General features: G+C 36.9%; 4 protein-coding genes across 4 annotated transcripts; 3 read left to right on the forward strand and 1 right to left on the reverse strand.

Moving 5' to 3' along the window:
* Positions 1-49: 49 nt before the first annotated feature.
* LOC118800867 (olfactory receptor 1-like) lies at positions 50-1,136 on the reverse strand. Its single transcript, XM_036561028.1, has one exon. The coding sequence runs from the start codon at positions 1,134-1,136 to the stop codon at positions 105-107; it is 1,032 nt and encodes a 343-aa protein (XP_036416921.1). The 3' UTR covers positions 50-104.
* A 10,090-nt stretch (positions 1,137-11,226) lies between these two features.
* On the forward strand, positions 11,227-12,216 carry LOC118800877 (olfactory receptor 1-like). Its single transcript, XM_036561040.1, has one exon. The coding sequence runs from the start codon at positions 11,227-11,229 to the stop codon at positions 12,214-12,216; it is 990 nt and encodes a 329-aa protein (XP_036416933.1).
* A 2,795-nt stretch (positions 12,217-15,011) lies between these two features.
* On the forward strand, positions 15,012-16,001 carry LOC118800890 (olfactory receptor 1-like). The gene has a single exon (XM_036561053.1). The coding sequence runs from the start codon at positions 15,012-15,014 to the stop codon at positions 15,999-16,001; it is 990 nt and encodes a 329-aa protein (XP_036416946.1).
* Positions 16,002-21,597: 5,596 nt separating this feature from the next.
* On the forward strand, positions 21,598-23,383 carry LOC118800816 (olfactory receptor 13C8-like). Its single transcript, XM_036560957.1, has 2 exons — positions 21,598-21,659; positions 22,393-23,383. Exons 1-2 carry the CDS (start codon positions 21,598-21,600, stop codon positions 23,381-23,383), a joined length of 1,053 nt encoding a protein of 350 aa, XP_036416850.1.
* The last annotated feature ends 492 nt before the right edge of the window (positions 23,384-23,875 follow it).

Here is a 23,875-nt window from a genome sequence, read left to right on the forward strand (position 1 = left end):
GTTCAATAACAATGCAAGGCCTTGGTAAAAAATAAAGCCAAAATTTTGTTTTGTTGTTTTTTTTGCTCTGTTTTGTTTCAGTCTCTTCCTGAGCTGACCTGAAATTATTTTTTTTCACCTCGATCCTGCCTCACCCGTGGTGAAATTCTGATACTGCGCTGAGTCATCCCTTGCAGTGCTGCCACTTTTGCCCGTTTGTAGAGTATTTTAATGGCCTGCATGACCTCCTCTGTCTTTAAAGTGTATATGATGGGGTTTAACATAGGTGGGATAGTCTGCGTCAGGGCAGAGTTAATCATCCTGTCATTTGCTTTTATAGACGATGTTAGAGATAGCATGTTAATGCTAAAAAATGGGAGATAAAATATAGCAACTAACATGAGGTGAGAGGTGCAGGTTTTCATAGCTTTGATTCGCTCAACACCTTGTGAGATCTTTAGCAAGGCAATACCAATACAAATATAAGACACAGCTATAAGGAGCATTGGAAGGCAAGCCAGTACAGCAAAACAGAGCACAGCCATTACATAACTTACAGATTTATCATTACAGGCTAAAATATAGATAGGACCATGATCACAGAAATAGCTGTCAACAGTGGTAGATCTACAAAAGGACAGTCTGGTAATCAGAGCTACAAGAAGAGCGATAATAGTTATTGAAAAAATCCATGTAACTCCAATGATCATAGTCATTGCTGCTTTAGTAACAATGGCATTATACCTCAATGGAAAACATATGGCAACGACCCGATCATAAGCCAAAACAAGCAGAGTAAGCGATTGCAAAGTCATAAAGAACAAAACAAAAAACATGTTAAGCAGACAGGCTTCGTAAGATACGTACTGATTCTCAAACAGAAACGTATCCACCAGCTTTGGAATGAGAGCAGAGCTTCCACACAGATCAGAGACAGCCAAGTTGAAGACAGCTATATACTTTCCGGTGTGGAGAGTGCGAACTAGGTAGATGGTACACATTATAAAAGAATTTCCTAAAACAGTCACAGCATAAACAAAGCACAGAAATACATAGTAGTATTTTGCATGCGGGATGTTGTAAAATCCATTGATGTAAAAGGTAGAAGGACGAATAAAAGTTGTATTTGTAGAGATGGCTGACCCCAAAAAAGTCATGTCAAGAGTCGTCTGGCTATAAAATCTGTGAGAAAACAGCTAGTTCTTATGATTTCAGTTTATGGCACAGTTCCTTCAAATACACGTCACAGTGAAAATGGTAGCACATAACATAATTCACAAAACTTGTCAAGAAATGCGTTGCTCAAAGTAGAGCATTCTGTTCAGTACTATACCTTCTGTGCCTGAGACCTCATATAAACACACCTGCAAACAGCAGACATTTATACTTTTTATGTAGTGACATCATTTCCTGATGCATGGCTTCGGCAAACAGAAAAGGGTGGGGATGTCCCTAAAGGCAGGCTTAACAATGCTGCCCTAGTAACAAATGTGACATGTGTAATTTTTAATTTTTTATATTACACTTATATGTGTGTTGTGAAAAACATCAAAATTAATTCATTAATTAATTAACATGTTAAATTAAATAATTAACATGTTAACATATTAACATGAGCCCTAAGAATTGCAACCTTTGGGTGCTTAGCAATTTTATTTTATATACTTTTCAAGATTGGTGTAATTTGATATTAATCTAAACAACAACAAAAAAAATTGTTGAGATGAAATGTTTCATAACAACATTATCATATACTACTCTACCATTTTTCTGGGTTTGCATAATATTATACATTTATATCCACATATATATGCATATATATATATATATATATATATATATATATATATATATATATATATATATTCATGTTTATATTATTTTGTAAATTATTCTGGTTAATCTGCTAAATTAGCATAAATAGAAATGTAATACACAATGATTACATTGTTGTATTATTTTAATAAACAGCAATGTTACAATTTTAAATTGCGTATGCAAAATCCAGACTTTTTACATCATTCACCTTAATAAAAAGATAAACATTGTGTTTATCTTAAACAAAATAATATCTCATTTCAATTAATATAAAAAATTATATATATAAAACTTTAATGCAATTACTTTATATTATTATAAAATTACTGTGTATTTGCCGATTAAAAATAAACAAAACATAGAATGTAGCCTGTGTAGAAGTTATGGTACTTTTTTTTTTTTCCAATATGTTAAAATCAGCATTGGGTATGGAGACCTTAGGCTCATGCACAACTGCTTCAAAGTGTCTCATTCTAATGGACAGTGCTTTTCTATGGAGATTATATGAACTATGTGTTCAGGGAGTGTCGACACACAATATAAAGGTCTTACAAGGGCTATACACATACATATAGTGTATGTAGTGTATGTACAGTCTAGTATACAGAATTCTGGTCAAATTACATGTTTCGTTGTACATGACCTCGACATGTCATGATATAAGGCTTCCGCTATAATACTCGCTTAGATGGGACAGCACATGGCATAGGATCTCAGACCATTCCTCCATGCAGAACATTTCCCCTAAGCCCTTGATTTTTGAGGTTTGTACTAAAATGTCTTGATGTTTAACAGTTCATGATTTAATGTATCTTAACTACATTCCACGGGTCTTTTGAAGTAAAACAGCCCTTTGATATTATATTATCTTTCCATACATCATAGTGAGGATTAACTTTTTCCTGCATCATTATCTTTCTTTTTTGAGCTAAACACTCACCTACATCAGACCAAAATCCAGTTTAAGTATTTTAACATTTATTAAACTGAAGTGGCTAAGTTTGTAGTTTAATGAGTGTAGAGCCTTTCTTTTGATGTAATTTCCACATAGTTTACTAGCATGAAGGTGCTATCATATCACAGTTATGGAGACTTATATTTTGCCTCACAAGTTATCATTCTCAGGCAGATGAATGATTAATATACTGGTGTGAAACGGTGTGTAATGTCGATGACATTAGTCATCATTTTGTTTCAGAAATAAAGGTTTTTTTAAATAACTCACTGCCTGGCTTATGAATCTGTAACACACAGGGCCAAATACAGGCCTGGGCTTAAAACTGAACACATGTAGTTAAATTTTACAAAGCTGTGAGCTTTATAGAATCACTTAGGAATCTACAAACATGTACAAATCTTATTACAGTGTAAATTATCAAGTAGGCAAATTGGCAAATAACAGGCTGACAATTGCAAATACAAATTATTATTATTGTTAACACCAGGTAATTATTTTACTACAAGGCATTTTTATGCACCCTTGCAATGGACAGTTTGATTCTGATTTTTAAAAGAAAAGCATTCCCAGACTTTCCCTCTGCACTTGATTTTGGTATATAGGTCAGTGGCTTTTTAAAACATTTGTCAGTTTATTTAATTACATAACTGTAATATGGAGTAAAACTTAGTACTGTCAACAAAACAGTTTAAGTTGAGATTAATTAAATAAAACAAAAAGTCTAGGCAAGCCTAGTTTTGCCAGACAGTCAGGCCTCATACTCTCACCTCTGAAACTTTTGGTAAACAATGCCAGGGGCGTATCAGCCATTTTAAAAGTGATGGGGACACAGTTGTCAATAAATGACACCCCTGAAATCCCACAACCTACATTTGTAGCTTAATTATTATAATTATAAAGCCTGTAGCAGTATACACATGGTCCAAAATTAGCTTTTCAAAGTTTTTACATCTATGTTACTTTCTAAACCCCAAACGAATCTGTACCAATCTTAAAAAGCCAATCTCACATCATTTAAAAGGCATCTCTCCATCTGATAAGCTAAATTTAGTGCAGGAAAGTGAAAATGGCAACTGGAAAGGGAAAAAAAGGCTACTTAAGAAAGTGTTTAAACAAGGAATGCAGTATTAACTACCATTTGTCAAAAGTTCACTTACATAACAAATAATGGGGCTACTCTCCTGTTTACTTCTGCGTCACTTGTCAGAAGTACATGGGGGAGTATGAACATTGAATGACAGTGGACAGGCCAACTAAGGGCTAGCTACAGTCCAAGGATTGTGCATGTGCTTTCAACAAAGTTCGTCAGTCAGTAAGTAAGTGAGCGAAAAGCCCTCTTGTAGGCTGGCCTGCTAGGTGGTCCAACAAAAACAAACAGTGAATGTGATTACTGCCTTATAAGCTAAAATTGCTTGGTTGGATGTTCCTCTGACCATTCCCTAATTTATCACTGCCAGTTACCACCCACAGACTGTGACTCTCCCTATCACAGGGCCCCCCCATCCTGAAGGGGTGAGGGCTTCCTCCTCTCAAACTTCTGACCATGGAGGGCTGTCACCAGGAATGTAACTCCTGATATTTGGACGTTTAGACAATTGTGGCACTCAGGAGACACAAAGTTGCTTACATTTCTGAGTCCAAGAAAGCATGAAAAGGTAAACTAACTCAGAGCAGTGTTCAGGGGTGCCAAATCCTGGTCCTGCAGATCTAGCACCCTGTAGAATTTAGCTCCAACCCTAATCTAACACACCTGATCCAGGCCTTCATGAGCATCTGATAATTACAACCAATTAAAAAGCCACTCCAACTCATCACAGAAGCATTTTATGGAGTACCAACATTCCAAAGGACACAGCTCCACTGCTTCACAGCTCAATGCTTGTACAATCAAATTACATGTTTTGTTACACACATCCTCTACAGAGAACACACTTATGTACATTTTGATGCAAAATTAATAAATTTGTTTTTTTTTCTTCCAAAATGCTAGAATTTGCATAAATATGCCATATTTAAATGTGTTCTCTTAGAGAATCTGTTGACAACATATTTCATTTGACTGGGGGTGGTCCAAGGACCAAATGGACCAAAGTCTTCTAGGGCACTGAATTAATCGCTACTTGACAATGAGTCCAGTCAAGATCAGTTTGTTAGTGATTGTTATTAATTATTGAGTTGTTCAGCCATGACATTAAACATACCTCCTTGTTTCTACTCTCATGTCCATTTTATCAGCTCTGTTTACCAAAGTGCACTTTGTAGTTCTACAATTACAGACTGTAATCCATCTGTTGCGCAGCATACTTTGTTATTTATCATCCTCAGCACTGCAGTGACATTGTCTTGATGGTGACATGTTGGTGGGTGTTATGTTTATGCTGGTATGATTGATTCAACACCGTGTCCACTCACTGTCCACTCCATTAGACATGCCCACCTCGTTGGTCCAGAGAGTAGATGTAAATTTAGAGACAATAGCTCATCTGTTGCTGCACATTTTGTTTGTCATCCTCTAGTCCTTCATCAGTGGTCACAGGACGCTGCCCACAGGACACTGTTGACTGGATATTTGTGATTGGTGGACTATTCTCAGTCCAGCAGTTATGTTGAGGTGTTTAAAAACTCCAGCAGCACTGCTGTGTCTGATCTACTCATACCAGTGCAACACACTCTAACGTGGCGCCACCATATCAGTGTCAGTGTGGTGCTGAGAACGATCCACCACCTAAATAATACCTGCTCTGTGGTGGCCCTGTGGGGATCCTGACCGTTGAAAAACAGGGTATTTAGTATATTTGAATCAGTCGATATTTAACATTTCCAAATTGAAGCATAATGTGTCAGCAAGATAGTTTACCATGCTTAAAGCTCAGGTTACAGCATAGGTACAACAAGACTGAAGATTATCAAGACTGTTGAAATTGCTAATGGAATTCACAGCAAGAAAAAAAAGGATCTGCAGCTCCTTTATCAGAACCCACTGCCCATAACACTAACATTTTATATGTTTTTGGGTCTAAAGATAAGTTACTAAAATTTATTAGTGGGAATAAGTAAAACACAAACTATAAGTCAAACAGACTCATAAGTTTGCATGCTAAATTTGTGTAATCAACATTTAAAATTGCATCACCTAACATGTTTTGAGGACTTGCTTAGACAGAATGACAGATCCCCCAGCCCTCCTCAGACAAACAAAACATGCTCATGCAATCCTGTTAATTAACTCTGCTAATTAGTCATATTTTGTTGTGATGGCTCCACAGAGAGATTGATATGGAAACAGTGCCTAAGAGATTCATGTCACCTGTCTCTCAGCTCATTAGAATTGAGCAGTGCGTATACAATAATAAGCTATTGTACACAATTACAGTCTTCTGTCTAAATGATAGACTGTTTAAGTAATATCATGGGAGTGCACATAACATGATGTAATGTCAGAAGAACGTGAAGCCATGGTGCTTGAATGTGAAGCTCTATGAGAAAAATGAGTAAAGACATTTGATAAGGTATTACAAATGCTAAAAAACATAAAAAAATACATTCTTTCACATATTTCTCTGACAATATCATCTAGTCTGTCCAGTAAAAGAGCATCTACATTCTTAAAAATGAAGGTGCCACAATGGTTCTTTGGAGTAATTTCATAGAAGAACCACCTTTGGTTCCCTACAGAACATTTAAATGGAATTTTCTCTAAAGGAATTCTCCAGCATTTTTCAACCAATCTGCTTCGTTGCTAGAATATGGTTAAGTACCATAAGTTTGGAGTATTTAACCATCCATATAAGGTACTTTATGAAACTAAAAGTTGTTCTTCTGTGGTATCTCTCTAAAGAACCCTTTTGGCATCTTCGTTTTTAGTAGAGTGCTCTTTTTGCTGCTGCCTGTTTCCATTCATAATATGTAGCAAATGAACCTAGAAGAGATGGCTGCATCTGCTAGGCCTTAGTTTCTTTGGCAGCTGGTAACCCCACCTGCCACCTCCTCAGCCCATCATCATGCATATGTCTATCACAACGGCCACAGATAGATGGTAAAATGTTCACTATCACATTTTAACTTACTGTGGGCAGGCTTGACATGTTTTCTCAGCTTTATACAGTATCTGTAAGTAGAAAACTTTTACGTTTTAAACATTTTGTTTCACAGTGTTTACAAGCCTAAGCAGGAATGCTTATGTTACATTGTGTTGAATGAAATATTTCAATTCATTCAAATTCATTCTTCAGCTACATTCATTTTTTTATTAAAAAATATTCAAGGTACAGGGGCATATAAAAAAAGTACAATGTAGGTGTTACTATAAACACAATCTGTGTGCCTCACTTACTCATTTACTTTCATAATACTTTTATGAATGATGTATAACACAGAGGCAGGACTTTTGTTCCAACGCCTCTTGTTTCAGAACAAAAACTATAGTAGTATAGTGATTCATTGTGATGTTTTGAACATAAAATGTCCTATTCCAACACACACTTAAAGTTCACGTACCTAAGGTGTGTCAAACTAGGTTTCTTCTAGGCCACAACTCTGCAGAGTTCACCATGCTACCTCAATAAACACCACTGATTCAGCTCATCATAACATTAGCAAGGCCTTTGTGAGATTTATTCAGAAGCTGCATTTTAAAAGCTAGTAAGGAAGGGGGCTCCTTCATAGCACTGTCCTGTGAAGACTCCTTGTTGGTATTACTCAATGAAAAATGATCCAGAAGAAGTCTGCGCAAGAAATTTGAGAGTGAAAATAAAATTTAAAGCAAGTACTGTTGTGCTTTTACTCAATAAGGCCCTCTACAGAGAACATACTTCTGCATGTTCTAATGCACAATTACTATTTATTTGTTGAATTTAACATGGGGAAAAAATGTACCTGTGCAAAAGTTATGGCACAATTCATGCTATGTTTTATATTTATCCAATATGTCAAAGTCAGCAAATAAATAGAAATTCTGCACTAAAATTTGCAAAGAAAAGCTATATTAAGTTGTGTTTATCAACAAATATATTTTTTGCAAGGCACTGTATATGCTTAGCAGTATGCAAAAGTTTGAACACATCCTGTCAAATTACATATTTTGCTACATACATATTTTGTTACATTACATATTTCCTTTGGAGATTAATCCTGGTTAGTTTATTTATTATCTCTGTGCCCACTTGTGGTGCTTAAATAATAAAAAAGCATGCATGAGTTCATATGCTTTTCCCAAAAGAATAATGACAACAATCTATTAACACAGTTAAAACATCAGAGTATTGGAGATTTAATCAGAGGGTGTGATTAATCTCAGTGGGGACGAAATACCATTGAGACTACTATTTATTCAATACTTGAATACTGCCAGAAAGAAGGCCCTACTGACGAGTGATGCTGTGGCCTACATATTCTGGTCAGCTACTCTTTTTGACTCTGCTAAGCTATGATAGTATGTGCTCTGCTATATATGCTTTATGTGATTTACAATTATTAGCAGTATACTTTACAAAAACATCCTACAGCATTTGCTTTATCTGACTTACATTTTATCTGGAAAAGCACTGTTTTAAATCATATCTGTCATATTGTTGAGCCTATGTGTTGCATCATTCCAAGCAAAATAAAATGCAATGTGCTACACTTTAGATGTTTATGGAAACAAGACAGAGTGTGTACATGAATACATTCCAGTGGGAATAGAGAAAAGACAGTTATAATTGTTTGTTTGCACTCTCTCTGAGCACATGCAATATGCCCTTAATTTATTCTCTAAAGATGCTTGACAGTCCCAGAGGACTAGTCAGACAGGATGCAGATCCTAAGAGATTGCACACCCTCAGTAAACATGCAACGCTAATGAGGCTGCCATAGTTACTCAAAGCAACTGACGTTTAGTCTTTGACTCAAAGCAACTGATGTCTCATCTTTGACTAACATTTTAGAATAACAAGTCCACTGCCTGTGTCCATAACACTGGTCCCTTAGGCCACCTTGCCCCATTAGGCAATCTGTAATGCAATAGTGACACATTTCTTGTTGTTTTGAATCCTTGATCCAGCACATGAAACAGATATGGATATGAAACAAAACAATGACTATGCCCATAAGGTTAAAGTTCAAAGTCTTTTTAGAGACTTTTTCAGGGTGTTTTAAACTACATATTAATTACAGCTATTTTATACATGGCCCCCTGTTTAGTTGTTTCTTGATAAGACATGTGCTATTACATGATTTGTTTGTGCACAAAAGAGCTAACAAAGGGTGCAAATTACAGGCTTGCTACAAAAACAAGACCAGGTTACTATTTGCAAAATAAAAGGAAAATAAAGTTTGCATGACCCAAAGAGTACTACCTCATCTGAGTAACATGGAGTCATAGGCAGGTATGGCTCACTTGTCTCTTTTCATGTGACTATGAATGGCAGCAGATGAATGAACTGTAGAGTGTACACAAGCATCTTCACTGGTCTGATGCAACCAAATGCATCTATGGCTTTTCAAAAAAGAAAAAGTGGAATGTTCTTGGCAGGCCAAGTCAATCACTCTTGTGCTTGCATTTCACTTGCTAAAAAGAAAACTGAGGGAAAAAAATCTCTCTAAAAATACTTAAAAAGGCTACATTGCAGGCCTGGCTGAACTTCACTAGGGAAGAGACCCTTCAGGCAAGCATCAGCAGTAAAGTACAAAACATGACAATTTTATTAAGATTATATTAACCTCTCCAATTGCTTATGGTCTAATGAGATGGGGAGAGTTTTTGGGGAAAAACATCATCCTTTTCTTTGCTCATTGTCTCCAGGAACACTGTTGTTTATGACCTTTCCAATCAGGGTGACAATAAAAAAAGTTTGAAAAGCATGGAACAGTTGAAAATTTGCCAGGAAGAGGATGCATGAACATACTACCCCTACATACAGTGATGATAAGAGAGGCAAAAAGGAACCCAAATATCACAGTTTCAGTATTGCACAGTTTTCTTGAATCTTGGCATTTATAAATTTCAAAAGCAACTGTCGGATTTCCATGACCAGAAGCTTTTTTGAGTGTACCAGAAATTAAGCTTTTCCTCAGAGCAAGGGACAAACATGCAGTGCATGAACTTTGCAACATGTCACAAAACTAGAGATTTGTGTGAAGTGGTCAGATGAGACAAAAACTAAAATTTTTGGTCATGCATACCATTATCACATTTGGTGAATAAAGGGACTGCATACAATAAAAGCTCCAGACATCCACTGTCAGATATAGAGGTGCATCATTGATGCTTTGGGGCTGTTTTGCTGCTAGTGGTCCAGTGAAAATCAGTGACATAATGAATTCCACTAAATACCAGGAGATTTTAGCCCAAAATCTATCTGTGTTTGCAGGCTGAAATTTGGCTGTAAATGGAGCTTTCAGCAAGATAATTACCCAAAACACACTTCAAAATGCACACAGAAATTTGAATTTCTTCCAATTTAAAAAAAACAGTGTTGTGTATTGAAGAGGGCAGCCCACAAATGAAGACCCAAGAATATCAAGGAATGGAAATGTTCTTCATGGAGAAGTGCTCTGAGATCCCTCAACAAGTGTTAATAGTGATACCAATAATTTTGAAACCTATGTTTAAAAATAAGTGTGTCACTTAAAAAAGTGTAAAAAACAAAAAAATGCCACCTTCATGTGTGCTTTATTTATATATATTGATTGTTGCTTTTTTATATATATTGATTTTGCTAATTCTGTAGCTGCCTATTTATGGTATATGCAGCATTTCCTGCAGTATTTTAGTAAAAGCAAACAGATGAGCTATAGAGAACATAAAAAAATTGTGGATTATACAAGCAAAAAGACCAGGCAAGGCAAATCAAAAGTCAACATTGGTGCAGAATATTATCTCAGAATGCACCACTTGATAGACTTTGGGCCAAAGTGTTACGGTGATGAGCATTTACTGTCATCTAACGCTCTGAATTCAATTCATAAAAGCCTTGCTAAATAGCTAAAGAGCTGAATAAGGTGTGTTTAAGTTTGCTGAAGTCTGCAGTGTTTTGGCCCACGACAACTGGAGCATGACGTGTTATAGATTATTAGGTATAATGTCTCATCCTTATAGAACTGACTATGCTAACACATAAAAGGACATTTTGTTGAGATGGGGATAGAGCAGGCTTCCCCAGGGCAGAATGTCCAGGGAAATAATTGACAGCTTTTACTATAAAATACTGCAACAAAGAACAGAAGACTTTGAGAGTTCTGAAAGAGAGGTGAGGCCAGGAGTCTGTCAGTCATGTTATAGGTAGATCTGAGAATCAAACAATACAGATACATATGTTTGGAGCAATCAGTAATGCATAGTGATGAGTGCTTCTAATGTAAGGAATTTGTATAATAAAAAACAAATACATAGTAATGTGCACAATATAATATTGATACAGCTGATGTAAAATGTTTATCATGTTGATGAAAGCAGTATGTGAATTCACTTTTTTTTTCTCAGTGTTTTCAGTATGTCACAAGAAAACCGGAGTGCGCTTACTGTTGTAACAGAGTTTTTCATCGTTGGCTTCCCAGGACTTCAGCCTGAGTACTATAATTTACTGGCCGCCATTTTTTTGGTCATTTATGTGACAACTGTATTGGGGAATTTAGTTCTGGTGGTGTCATTTGCAATTGCACCAAATCTCCAGAAGCCTATGTATATCACTATGCTGAGCCTAGCCCTGTCTGATATTGGATTCTGCACAGTTGCTTTGCCTAAAATAATCTCTCGCTACTGGTTCAACAATGGCTCTATCTCCTTCTATGCTTGCCTGATACAGAAACATTTCATTCACTATTTTGGAACTCTGAACTCTCTTATTATGATGACCATGGCTATAGATCGCTATCTAGCTATCTGCTTCCCACTCAGATACCCTATACTTATGACCAATTGGACTATGAGTCATCTATCATGGCTTTCCTGGGTGTCTGCTATGATTGCCCCTGGCATTAACACCATCCAGACTACAGAGATGGTGTTTTGTGGGTCCAATTTAATTATTCACTGCTACTGTGACAGTATGTCTGTGAACAGTTTAGCCTGTGGTGATATTACGTTACAAAAAGATATTACTACAACCGTGGCATCGATTGTACTTCTTTTACCTTTCTCTTTCATCATTTTCTCCTATATCAGCATTGGGATGTCTATAATCAGAACAACAAATAATCAAGGCAGCCTGAAAGCCTTCTCTACCTGTGCCACACAGCTGTGTATCATTAGTATCTATTACATTCCACGTCTCTTTGTGTATTTTACACCTTATATGCCTTACTTCAAAATGGATATAAATCAGAGACTTGCAGTCACTATGTTTTATGGGTTGTTCCCACCACTAGTAAACCCCCTCATATATTACTTTAGGACCAAAGAGATCCGTCTTCTGCTGTTGAAGTGGTGCACTCAGAAAAATGAGATAGGCCCAAAAATGAATATTGTGGCTGTTTCTAAATAAGACATAGAATATTTATTAATATAAAGAGTTATAAAGCCTTACCACTGTGTATACTTTGTCTAAGCTAATGGATGTATTCAGAATGTATATAGTGCTGTAGTCATTAATAAACCTTAAGAAACATTTGGACATAATCACTTATCTATAAATCTTTGTAACTATCTTAAAATAACAAAATATAAGAGGATTTTTTGGATACTTATTGTGATACTTTGTGAATGCTTGTACATACAAGCATATTATTTAAAAAAAAATCCAAAAAAATAAATCTTGGGCAGATGACAAAAAGCCTTTTCACCAGCCAAATTCAAGATGTGCTGTCTGACAAAATTACAGGTAAAAAGATGCGCCGTCATAAGTCTTTGAAGAGACCAAGAAGCTAAGCTTAGAAGCTTAGAACCAAAAGGGTGTAAGTAAGATTTTGGGTGATATATATATATATATATATATATAAAGAAATTTACTTTACAATGCAGCCAGGCAGAAGAGGCTACTATCTCATTTCCAAATCCATCTGAAACGTTCATAGTCTCTATGAAAAGCTATTTTTTTGCTGTTATTATATCCTGAATATTCTGTAGTCTATTTTGTATTCCCAGTGTTGTGTAGCCTACTGTCAGGTGGTAATATGGCTAAACGTAATTAATTAGTTATTAATCTTAAATTGTTAGTTAGTAAATGTCACTTATCATCCAGTTAATGATTCTTGCTATCATATCTTTTATTATTACAAAGATATCTGTAATGTCTTTTCAATTGCCCATCAGGTCAAATGGTTAAGTGGCTGGGATTACTATTTTAGCCAAATTAATAACATTCAATGAACTAATATGTTGTAAAGATTTTTTATGTGATATTTTATCACAATGGATTGCTGTTTCATTTAAACTTATTAATGCTAGGCTTTGTTCATATTGTCACCATATGCTCCCATGTTTTATATTTGAAATGGAATGAAACATTGGTGCCAAAAAAGCATGTGATGTTTTTTTCAAATCTAAAAATGTAGAAAAAAAAATATGTTTTTGAATGCATGATAAAATATTGTTCATTAACTATACTGTCATCCTGTGCGCTTAAAATTTTGTCCTTAAAGATTGAAATCAGTACACAAAGTCAGATCAAACTATGGTCATTTTTTGTTTTGGTCCTCCTGCAAAGTTTGTGGATTGTCACTTACACCCTTTTGGTTCAAACCTCTCGAGACTTTACCACCCCAGTAGGCTTGTAAGTGCACAAAGTTTCAAGTAAGCATCCAAGGCCTCATTTTAAAAGTACATGTGCTCTGGTAAATAAAAAGGTACTCTGATACCAAAAGATACCAACAGTCTGGCACTAAAAAATTTTAAGTTGTAGTATGGTTTATATGTTTTTCTTACTCAAGTAAAAACATAAAAAGGGCATGCCCCAGACATACTACACGCAAAAATGTAAAAGTATTCATGTAAAAAGTGTTTCTAATTAAATTTTTGAAACAGCATATTTTTAGTGAATGTTAATTAAATGTACACAACCATGACATAATTCAAATGACACATGTTAATATAATTTTTTTTGTTAGTTTGTTTTGTTGCTATTGGGCGGCATGGTGGCGCAGTGGGTAGCGCTGTCACCTCACAGCAAGAAGGGCCTGAGTTTGATTCCTGGCTGGGCAACCAGGTTCCTTTCTGTGTGGAGTTTGCATGTTCTCCTTGTGTCTGTGTGGGTTTCCTCTCATGGTCCAAAGACATGTGGTCAGGCCAACTGGACATACTAAATTGCCCCTAGGTGTGATGGTGAGTGTGAATGTATATGTCTGTCTGCCCTGTGATGGACTGGTGACCTGTCAAAGGTGTGTCCTACCTTCTGCCCAATGACTACTGGGATAGGCTCCAGCTCCCCCTGTGACCTGGAGGGATAGGTGGCTTTGCGTGTGTGTTTTGTTGATATTGTTGTAGAGCATGTGTCAAGAATTGTGTTTTCAATCAATCCAGTGAAATAATTTTTGTAAATAAGGCCATGGATGGGGATGTTTTTTTCTGATGTACTTGCACATTCCAGATCATGTGCTTCTTTGGATTCCATGACTTTGGAATTCTCATCTGCTGCTTCGCTTTTCATCCTTTTTGTGCATTCTTGCTGGCTGTAAAAGCAGCCAATAACATGTGACTTGTAGAAATGTGCAGAAAAGGGATAATTTCTGTTCAGGTTTCAAACCCAATAGGATTTTGATTTGGTGACAATTTAGCATTTGATGAGGTGCCTGAATAGAAGTTGCCCAATTAAAATAACAATATAAGATAATAAGCATTACATGCATGTTTTTCTTTAGGACGCACTACTTCATAGATTCTAAGGTAGGAACTCACTTTATAGAACTGATCTTTATTATGCTGACACTGAAGTCAACAAAACATCAATTAGATGACATGGGGATAGTCTAGTCTTCCCCGAAGGGAGAATGAGAAATGTACAAGGAAATAATTGACAGCTTTTACTATAAAAGACTGCAACAAAGAGCAGAAAACTTTTAGACTGTGGTAAGAGCTCTGAAAGAGAGGTGAGGCCAAGAGTAAGTCAGTTCCTTTCTTGGTAGATCTCAGAATCAAACAATACAGATGTACACTATACATAAATATGTATGTATAGTGCAATCAGTAAAGCATAGTGACGAGTGCTTCTAATGCAAGGAATTTGTATAATGATGCATACACAGTAATGTGCACAATATAATATTAATACAGTTGATGTAAAATGTTTGTCATGTTGATGAAAGCAGTATGTGAATTCACTTTTTTTTTCTCAGTGTTTTCAGTATGTCACAAGAAAACCGGAGTGCGCTTACTGTTGTAACAGAGTTTTTCATCGTTGGCTTCCCAGGACTTCAGCCTGAGTACTATAATTTACTGGCCGCCATTTTTTTGGTCATTTATGTGACAACTGTATTGGGGAATTTAGTTCTGGTGGTGTCATTTGCAATTGCACCAAATCTCCAGAAGCCTATGTATATCACTATGCTGAGCCTAGCCCTGTCTGATATTGGATTCTGCACAGTTGCTTTGCCTAAAATAATCTCTCGCTACTGGTTCAACAATGGCTCTATCTCCTTCTATGCTTGCCTGATACAGAAACATTTCATTCACTATTTTGGAACTCTGAACTCTCTTATTATGATGACCATGGCTATAGATCGCTATCTAGCTATCTGCTTCCCACTAAGATATCCTATACTTATGACCAATTGGACTATGAGTCATCTATCATGGCTTTCCTGGGTGTCTGCTATGATTGCCCCTGGCATTAACACCATCCAGACTACAGAGATGGTGTTTTGTGGGTCCAATTTAATTATTCACTGCTACTGTGACAGTATGTCTGTGAACAGTTTAGCCTGTGGTGATATTACATTACAAAAAGATATTACGACAACCGTGGCATCGATTGTACTTCTTTTACCTTTCTCTTTCATCATTTTCTCCTATATCAGCATTGGGATGTCTATAATCAGAACAACAAATAATCAAGGCAGCCTGAAAGCCTTCTCTACCTGTGCCACACAGCTGTGTATCATTAGTATCTATTACATTCCACGTCTCTTTGTGTATTTTACACCTTATATGCCTTACTTCAAAATGGATATAAATCAGAGACTTGCAGTCACTATGTTTTATGGGTTGTTCCCACCACTAGTAAACCCCCTCATATATTACTTTAGGACCAAAGAGATCCGTCTTCTGCTGTTGAAGTGGTGCACTCAGAAAAATGAGATAGGCCCAAAAATGAATATTGTGGCTGTTTCTAAATAAGACATAGTATATGTTGTTGTTATTAATAGTGTTAAAGCATTATCAATGTGTGTATGCTTCATGTAGTCTAAAGGATGTATTCAGAATGTACATATATTGTTGTATAATCACTAACCCATTAATCTTTGTCACTATCTTCACAAAAAAACATAATGTAAGAGGATTTTTTTAGAGGCAAAACAATAAATCTTGGGCAGATGATGAAAAAAACTGTTTCCACCAGCCAAATGTAAGATATGCAGTCTGACAAAATCACAGATAAAACCATAAACCTGTGCTGTGACATCATAGCACAGGTTTATGATTTTGTGAAGAGACTTTACAACCTCAGTAGGCTGGTAGGTGTTTGAAGTTTCAGACAAGCATCCAAGGCCTCATTTTAAAAGTACAAGTGCTCTAGTAAAAAAAAAAAGTTTTGGTACCAAAAAATTGTAATTTTTTTTCATTCAAGTTAAAGCATGAAAATACATGCTCCTAGACAGTAAAAATGTAAATTTATTTTAAAAGTGTTTTGAAACAGGGCATTTGTAGGGTTGATTAGATGTATCCTAACCAGGACATTATCCGAATGACACATTTTAATATCTTTTTTTTTTTTGGTTTATTTGTTTGTTTTGTTTTGTTGCACATCCAAAACATCCAAAGCCTCGTTTTACTCTGCAATAAGCATAAGAAGGTGGGCCAGCAGCATTTTGGGCTAGTTACTGTGAGTTAATGTATAAACTCATGTATATAAGCATGCATAATTTCTTCGGGCACATGGTGAGCAGTGTAGGACCCAGGAAAGGTGGATGTGGTGTGGCAATGCAGTGTTAGTGAGTTATGAAGCTTCCTGGGTCTGGCCTCATACTACTGGCACTTAGTACATGAGTTTACTGACATAGCCAAGCAGTTACACTGGCTCACAATAAAGGGTGCTGCCTTACAATTGGATGATGAGGTGGACTGCATGTTTGCTGCCCTCCTTGCCCAACTATGTGAGGTGCCGGTACTGACATTCCTCAGTGCCAGCAGTGAGTTCAGCATGGACACAGACACCAGCGATAAGGGCATCAGTGCCATTTTCTCACTGGTACAGTACAAAATTGAAATCATTGCATACTACAGTCAGCACTTGAGCAAGCAAGAGCATGTGTCAAGAAGGGGCTGTGCCATTTCCACCCTTACCTATATGGTGTCCCCTTTGTCCTACAAACTGATCATGCCTTGCTGACCTGACTCAGGCAGTTCAAAAAACTTGAGGGCCAGATCATGGATGGATCATGGCATTACAGGAGTTCTACTTTACCTTCCGGCATCATGCTGGATGTCTACATGCTAACACCAATGCCCTGTCTTGCTGCATGTGTGCTGCTGAAGAGTACTGGTACTGTGCAGGCCTTGATGAGAAAGTGGAAATAGCTGAGAGGTGCGCTACTGCTCCCAGTTGCACTAAACTTGATGCTGTGAGCACTAAGGACTTTCATTGTGCCCCGGGGGTAGAATGCAGAGCTTTTTATCACATGCACTTGGCTCCAGATGAGGTGGAAACCAGACTGGACAAATGTGACACCTCATGGGCCCACTGCTAAGCTGGTACAGCCACTGGTTGCGCAATGAGATGCTGTGCTGTGTGTAAGAGGAGCTGGGGCCTGGGAAGTGCATGGGACTGAGAGCTGGTGCTGCACAGCCTGAGAAAGACAGTGTGGTGCAGTGTGGTTCTGTCCTGGCTGCTGCACAGACATGTGGAAGAGCAATGCTGCAGTCTGTGCAAGGCAAAGAAGGGACCACGACAGCCATTGCATGGCACTCCAATGGAGAGCGTAGCCATTAATGTCCAACACTGATGCAGGGAACCCCCATGTTCTCATGGCCATGGATTATTTCACAAAATGTCCCAAGGTGCATGTGGTTTCAGACTAGAATGCAGCCACAATGGCAAAGCTCCAGAAGAGCTCTACAATGACCAGGGGTGTAATTTTGAGTCGGTTGTCATCTATAAAGGGCATCACACATCATCCATCCTCTGAAAACCTCTCTCGTTTCCACACCCTGTCCGAGTGACAAGTGGCTCTAGCGGTCATGCGGCATTCATAGAAACAACATTTGTAACTAATTATTCTGTTTTATTTCATGCCACCTGACCGCCAAAGAGCTGCTTAGCCTATCAAGTCAAGTCAAGTCAGCTTTATTGTCAATACTACAATATGTACAGGACATACATGTACAGGAGTATTGAAATTGCGTTACTCTCAGAGCCCATGGTGTAGCAATAACATGAAATAGACAATAAACAGGAAATGTGTGAATTAAATAGACATTAAATAAACACTAAACACTAATCGTAAAAATAAACACTAATTGTAGAAAAATAGAATAAAATAATAATAATAATAATAATAACATAAATAAAATATATATGGATGGCCACGTACCAGCATTGTCAGAAGGACTGGTGCATCCTGTTAAGGCTGGTCAATGGCTGACAGAAACTAAAGCACACTAGCTCATGGTTGAAGCCACATTAATCTGAAAGAATCTTGTGTGCAGATAAATGTCCAGGTTGCTGCCGAACAGATGTCCAAAGTGCTACCCCTCTAGGAGCAGCCTATGAAGCCGTCGCAACCCTGACTGAGTGGCATACCAGGCGTACCTTAACTGGGGGGTTTACAAGCCATAGCAATTACCTGAGCCACCCTATCTTTGAGAGTGGGCCACTAGCTAGGCTCAGAAGCCACACCCATAATTGGAGGCGCTCTGGTTGAGGGTGCCATATCCCTCCCCTCCATTTGAGATAGGAGATCAGCTCACTGATGATTCCACTGCTAATAGAAGGTGGGAGATTGTGTTGTCAATGCGATCCCTTTTAGCAGCATGATTATGAGCTCTGACAGTATCATCACCTCTGTGCCTGCAGGATTTACTTTGTATGTACCTCCAAGTGCATTGCCTAGCCTGAAGAAACAACCAAAGAGGCTACACAAGTATCTACAGGAGGCATTTTTGCTCCTTCGCTCCTTGTTTCTCCTTGAAAAGTGTTATGTGTCTGTGAAGTGGATGTAAAGGCAGAGAAGTGGAGTGCATAGCTGTGTGTTTCACTCTACATATGGTAGAAGGTGCTCCTGAACAGGTGAGCATAGCATCATTACACACCAAGGTGGCGCAAGCCTCATCAAGTGCACCAAGGCAGGATGATCATTCAGTGTGGCTGTCATCAATTTGCAGAGGCGAGTTACAAACTGGGTTATCCATAGTAGTAAAGCTATGTCGGATACGCAAGAGGCAAGAATAGTTTGCCCAATGGAAAAAACACACTTCTTTTGCAGCACATAAACAAATAATGTGTTAATGCCTCTTATAATGCAGGCTACGTCACACATGACTTTTTGTCTTGACCCTCATTGCATACTAGGAAACCGTTGGTCTGGAGGACTTAAATAGTCCACTACTTAAAGAGGATGAGGTCATATCCAAATAAGTGAGCAGTGAGAAACGCTGACAGGACCAGTTTTCTTTTTATCACTAGCTAGCCAACTTGGTTATCTCTCGCATACAAATAATACAAAAATAAGAAATGAAGAAGAAAAAAATGGGCAGAAAAAAAAATTTTTGAAATTTTAGAAAAAGTTATTTTGCACTAAGAAAAATCTGTGTGTGTGTGTGTGTGTGTGCGTTTTGTGTGTGTGTGTAGGATGAGCTGGTCAACATAACGTAACTCCCAGCCTGAAAGCCCCACTCCGGCCCTGCTTTATGTTAAGATTAACAAGTTACATCTCAGGAAAAAATGTATTTCTGGTGACCCCACTATGTTTTAAAAAGATATGCATATATGACACATAAACACCCTGTGAAACCATTCAGCTAATTAATAAACCCTTATGAAATTAAAGTGGGTTTGTTAGAACAGGATAACACAACAGGACAGGCCTCTAGGGACCAGGTTTAAGAACCTGTGATTTGTGTTTTAATGTAAAGCAGTTCTAAATAAGCAACCACTGTATACAATATTTAATTTTATGACAGGAAGAATATGTTTGCAGAGTACCTGATATGTTTAAAAGATAAGAAAGAAAGCTAAAAAAGTATGTCTTTTAGTATCAATATAAGCACAACTGCACTGCTGACCACAACTGATGCATAACAGAAGTGATTTGTATATGTGTATATACTGAATTGGTTGAAAGTCAGAGTTGACTAGACTAGAATCCTTTTGCTTTGAATGATCCTATACCTTAATTATGTTTATTTTATTAAAATAAATGTTTGAACATTTTCGTGGCGGCACGGTGGCGCAGTGGGTAGCGCTGTCGCCTCACAGCAAGAATGGCCTGGGTTCGATTCCCGGCCGGGCGACCAGGGTCATTTCTGTGTGGAGTTTGCATGTTCTCCGGGTACTCCGGTTTCCTCCCACAGTCCAAAAGAATGCAGTCAGGCCGATTGGACGTGCTAAAATTGCCCCTAGGTGTGTGTGTATGTCTGTCTGTCTGCCCTGCGATGGACTGGCGACCTGTCCAGGGTGTATCCTGCCTTCCGCCCAATGACAGCTGGGATAGGCTCCAGCACCCCACCGTGACCCAGTAGGATAAGCGGTTTAGATGATGTATGTATTTGTTTTTGTCACTAATGAAACAATAATAATGCCTCTGAAAGTTTAACAAAATGTTTGATAAACCAAGATTTTTGTTAACTTTGAGCATATCTCAAAACACACTAAATTATACATAAACATAAAATCATTATATTTTTCATTAAAACACAATAAAAATAAATTTACTCACCTGCAAAAAATATGTTTCAGTAATGACAATTCTGTTACACATTGATTTTTATGTTACACACTGACTTTTAGGCTAAAATAAAGCTCAACCTATAGAATAAAACTCTTAGCATGGCATTTGAAAATGTAGGACGGCATTTAAAAAAAAAAAATTGAACTCATGATAAATTTAAAGTTCACTTTAAAAGAAACCAAAATGACCTTTTTAAAAACAATGAAAAGCAAATATTATTTTCACAAGTTGAAATTTAGGGGTTAGGCTTTGAAGCAGCCACCTCCCAATAGAAAGTACCCAATAAATAATGATTTTGTATATTTTTAGGTTGAAATACTTAATTGTGTTTTTAAAATATATTTTTTTATACTGTGGGACTGCTGTTTGAAGTAATTTGGTAGAATGATCTATGTATGTACTACACTCCACATGGCCAAATTAAAAAATTTTACTGTTTTATTATGAGGCTACGTACTATGTCAAAAATCTTTTAAATTCTACCTGTTCTATTGATCAAATTAAAAGCTATCTAGAGTCTTTGTATTAGGTAGGATATAAAGGCAAAATGTTGGGGGTGAGGGGTGTCAAAGCATGTTGTGAATGGGCCCCTCAGGGGCAGATGCACTGCTATATGGGTTGTCTTCACCTGACTTAATCTTATAAAAAGAGTGGAGCAGAATAACAAAGGAAAGAGCAACAACAGAAGCTCTGTGTGAGTACTGATACAGGTAAAGCAACCAGTCTGTTTCTCTCTATACATCAAATGAATAATTCAGAAAATATAATTCCTTTTATAATGTGTTGTCTTTATTGATGATCATATTGATTTTTTTATATAACCAAATATGACAGACTCTACAAGTCAAGAGCAGAGGAAGAGCTTAATATCAAACACGTGGATGGACAGGTAATCCATCTTCTCTCAGCATAGATCCATACATACAGTCGTATGCCAAGTTTTGGCATCTCTTGTCAAATTTTGTTGATTTGTTAAGTGAAAATAAGTTAACATCCTCTACAGAGAGCACACTGGTGCACATTTTAATGCAGAATTTCTGTTTATTTGCTGATAATAATAATGACATATTGGGGAGCAAAATAAAACCTAACATGTGGCCTGTGCAAAAGTTATGGCACATTTTACATTTAGATTTTTTTTCCAAAATGTTAAATTCAGTCAATAAATTGAAACTGTGCACTAAAATATGCAGGAAAATGCCATATTTAAGTTTGTTCCCTGTAGAAAACATGTAATTTGACCAGGGTATTCAAACTTTTGCCTGCCACTGTAAATAGTATCATATCCTGGCTGCTTGTGCATTAACAATGTAAATAATAATAACAATAATAATAATGTAATAACATATCAGTAAGATATTTATGTGTTCTAATATGAGTTACTTTTTTATTTGTTGTTATAATTTGTTAATTTGTGTCTGTACCAGCTTTTTTATGATATCATGGCTTACATTTTAGTACAATGTGTAATATAATGTTCAAGCAAAACATGCCAAATGTCAATAATGCAATATATTACATTTCTATTATACAGTCTAGTAGTAATATTACTCCAGTTAAGCCAGTGCATTTTGTGGGAGAATATCATCTGTGTATTTTTTTCTTGTTGTTTTTTCTTCCAGCATATCAGTTGAAAACCAGACAACCTCTTCGGTTGTAACAGAGTTTTTCATTGTGGGCTTTCTTGGAATACAACCAGAATATTACAACCTGATTGCTGCAGTTTTCTTGGGCATCTATGTAACAGTGGTAGTGGGTAATTCAGTGTTTGTGCTGTTGTTTGTGTTTGAGCCAAGCCTTCAAAAGCCCATGTACATCATAATGATGAATTTAGCTTTGGCAGATATTGGATTCTGTACTGTGGCTTTGCCTAAAATGATTGCCCGTTATTGGTTTAATGATGGGTCAGTTTCCTTTCATGTTTGTATGTTTCAAAGGCTGCTCATCCACTATTTTGCAAACCTGAACTTTCTTATTATGATGACCATGGCCCTAGATCGATACTTGGCTATCTGCTTCCCCCTCAGATACCCTGTGCTAATGACTAATCGAACTATGATCCTCTTAACAGGATGTTCATGGACATCTTCCCTGATTATCCCTATCATTATCACAATACAAACCTCACAAATGCCATTCTGTGGACCAAACCAAATTATTCATTGCTACTGTGAAACTCTGTCTTTATATAGTCTAGTTTGTGCCGACGTTAGCTTTCAGAGCTATGTTTTCATCACTATAGTTATGTGTGTTCTTGCCCTAACTCTCTTTTTCATCATTTTCTTTTACATCAACATTGTAATGTCTGTGGTCAGAACAGCCAAAAATCACAGCAGGCTAAAAGCCTTCTCTACCTGTGCCACACAGCTGTGCATCATCAGCATCCATTATGCACCCCGCTTCTTTGTATTCACAACACCTTATCTACCCAATGTGAAGTTTGATGTCAATCAAAGAATTGCCTTCACTATGTTTTACTGGTTATTTCCACCGCTAGTTAACCCATTCATGTACTTTTTCAGGACTAAAGAGATCCGCCAACTGTTTCTGAAATGGTGCATTCAGAAAAATGGAAGGGGCCACAAAATCCATATTTTGTCTGTGTCTAAATGAGAAAGAAGAGATGGCTTTTATCCATTAGTGATTATACATTATTTGATTTCTTACAACATTGTTTTACTAAATGCTTATTTACACAAGAAGACTGCACTGAAACTGAAATCTCAAGCCCTGTTTAGATTCCAGGAAAGCGAGGGTTAGAGCAAAAATCACATTTACACAAATTTTCCTTAACCTATATGTAGTCAATCAGCACAGACATATTTGGTGATTGCCTTAGTTTTTCACTAGAGCCATAAAGCTAACATAGCAAACAAGTAATGGAAGTTTACAGTCATATGCAAAGGTTTAAACATGCCTGGGTCAAAAGATATGTAGTATATATGTAGAACATATATGTAAATACAAAATAGTAAAAACTAATTTATTATTATGTAGTACCAAAATGTTTATATAATATTTATATAGTACATAATAATCTTAAAGAAGTGTATTACACAAATACTGCAATATTGTCTGTTTACGTACTGTAACACATTCTTGCAA

The sequence above is a fragment of the Colossoma macropomum genome, unplaced genomic scaffold (assembly GCF_904425465.1).
Source record: "Colossoma macropomum unplaced genomic scaffold, Colossoma_macropomum, whole genome shotgun sequence".
In the NCBI taxonomy this organism is placed as follows: domain Eukaryota; kingdom Metazoa; phylum Chordata; class Actinopteri; order Characiformes; family Serrasalmidae; genus Colossoma; species Colossoma macropomum.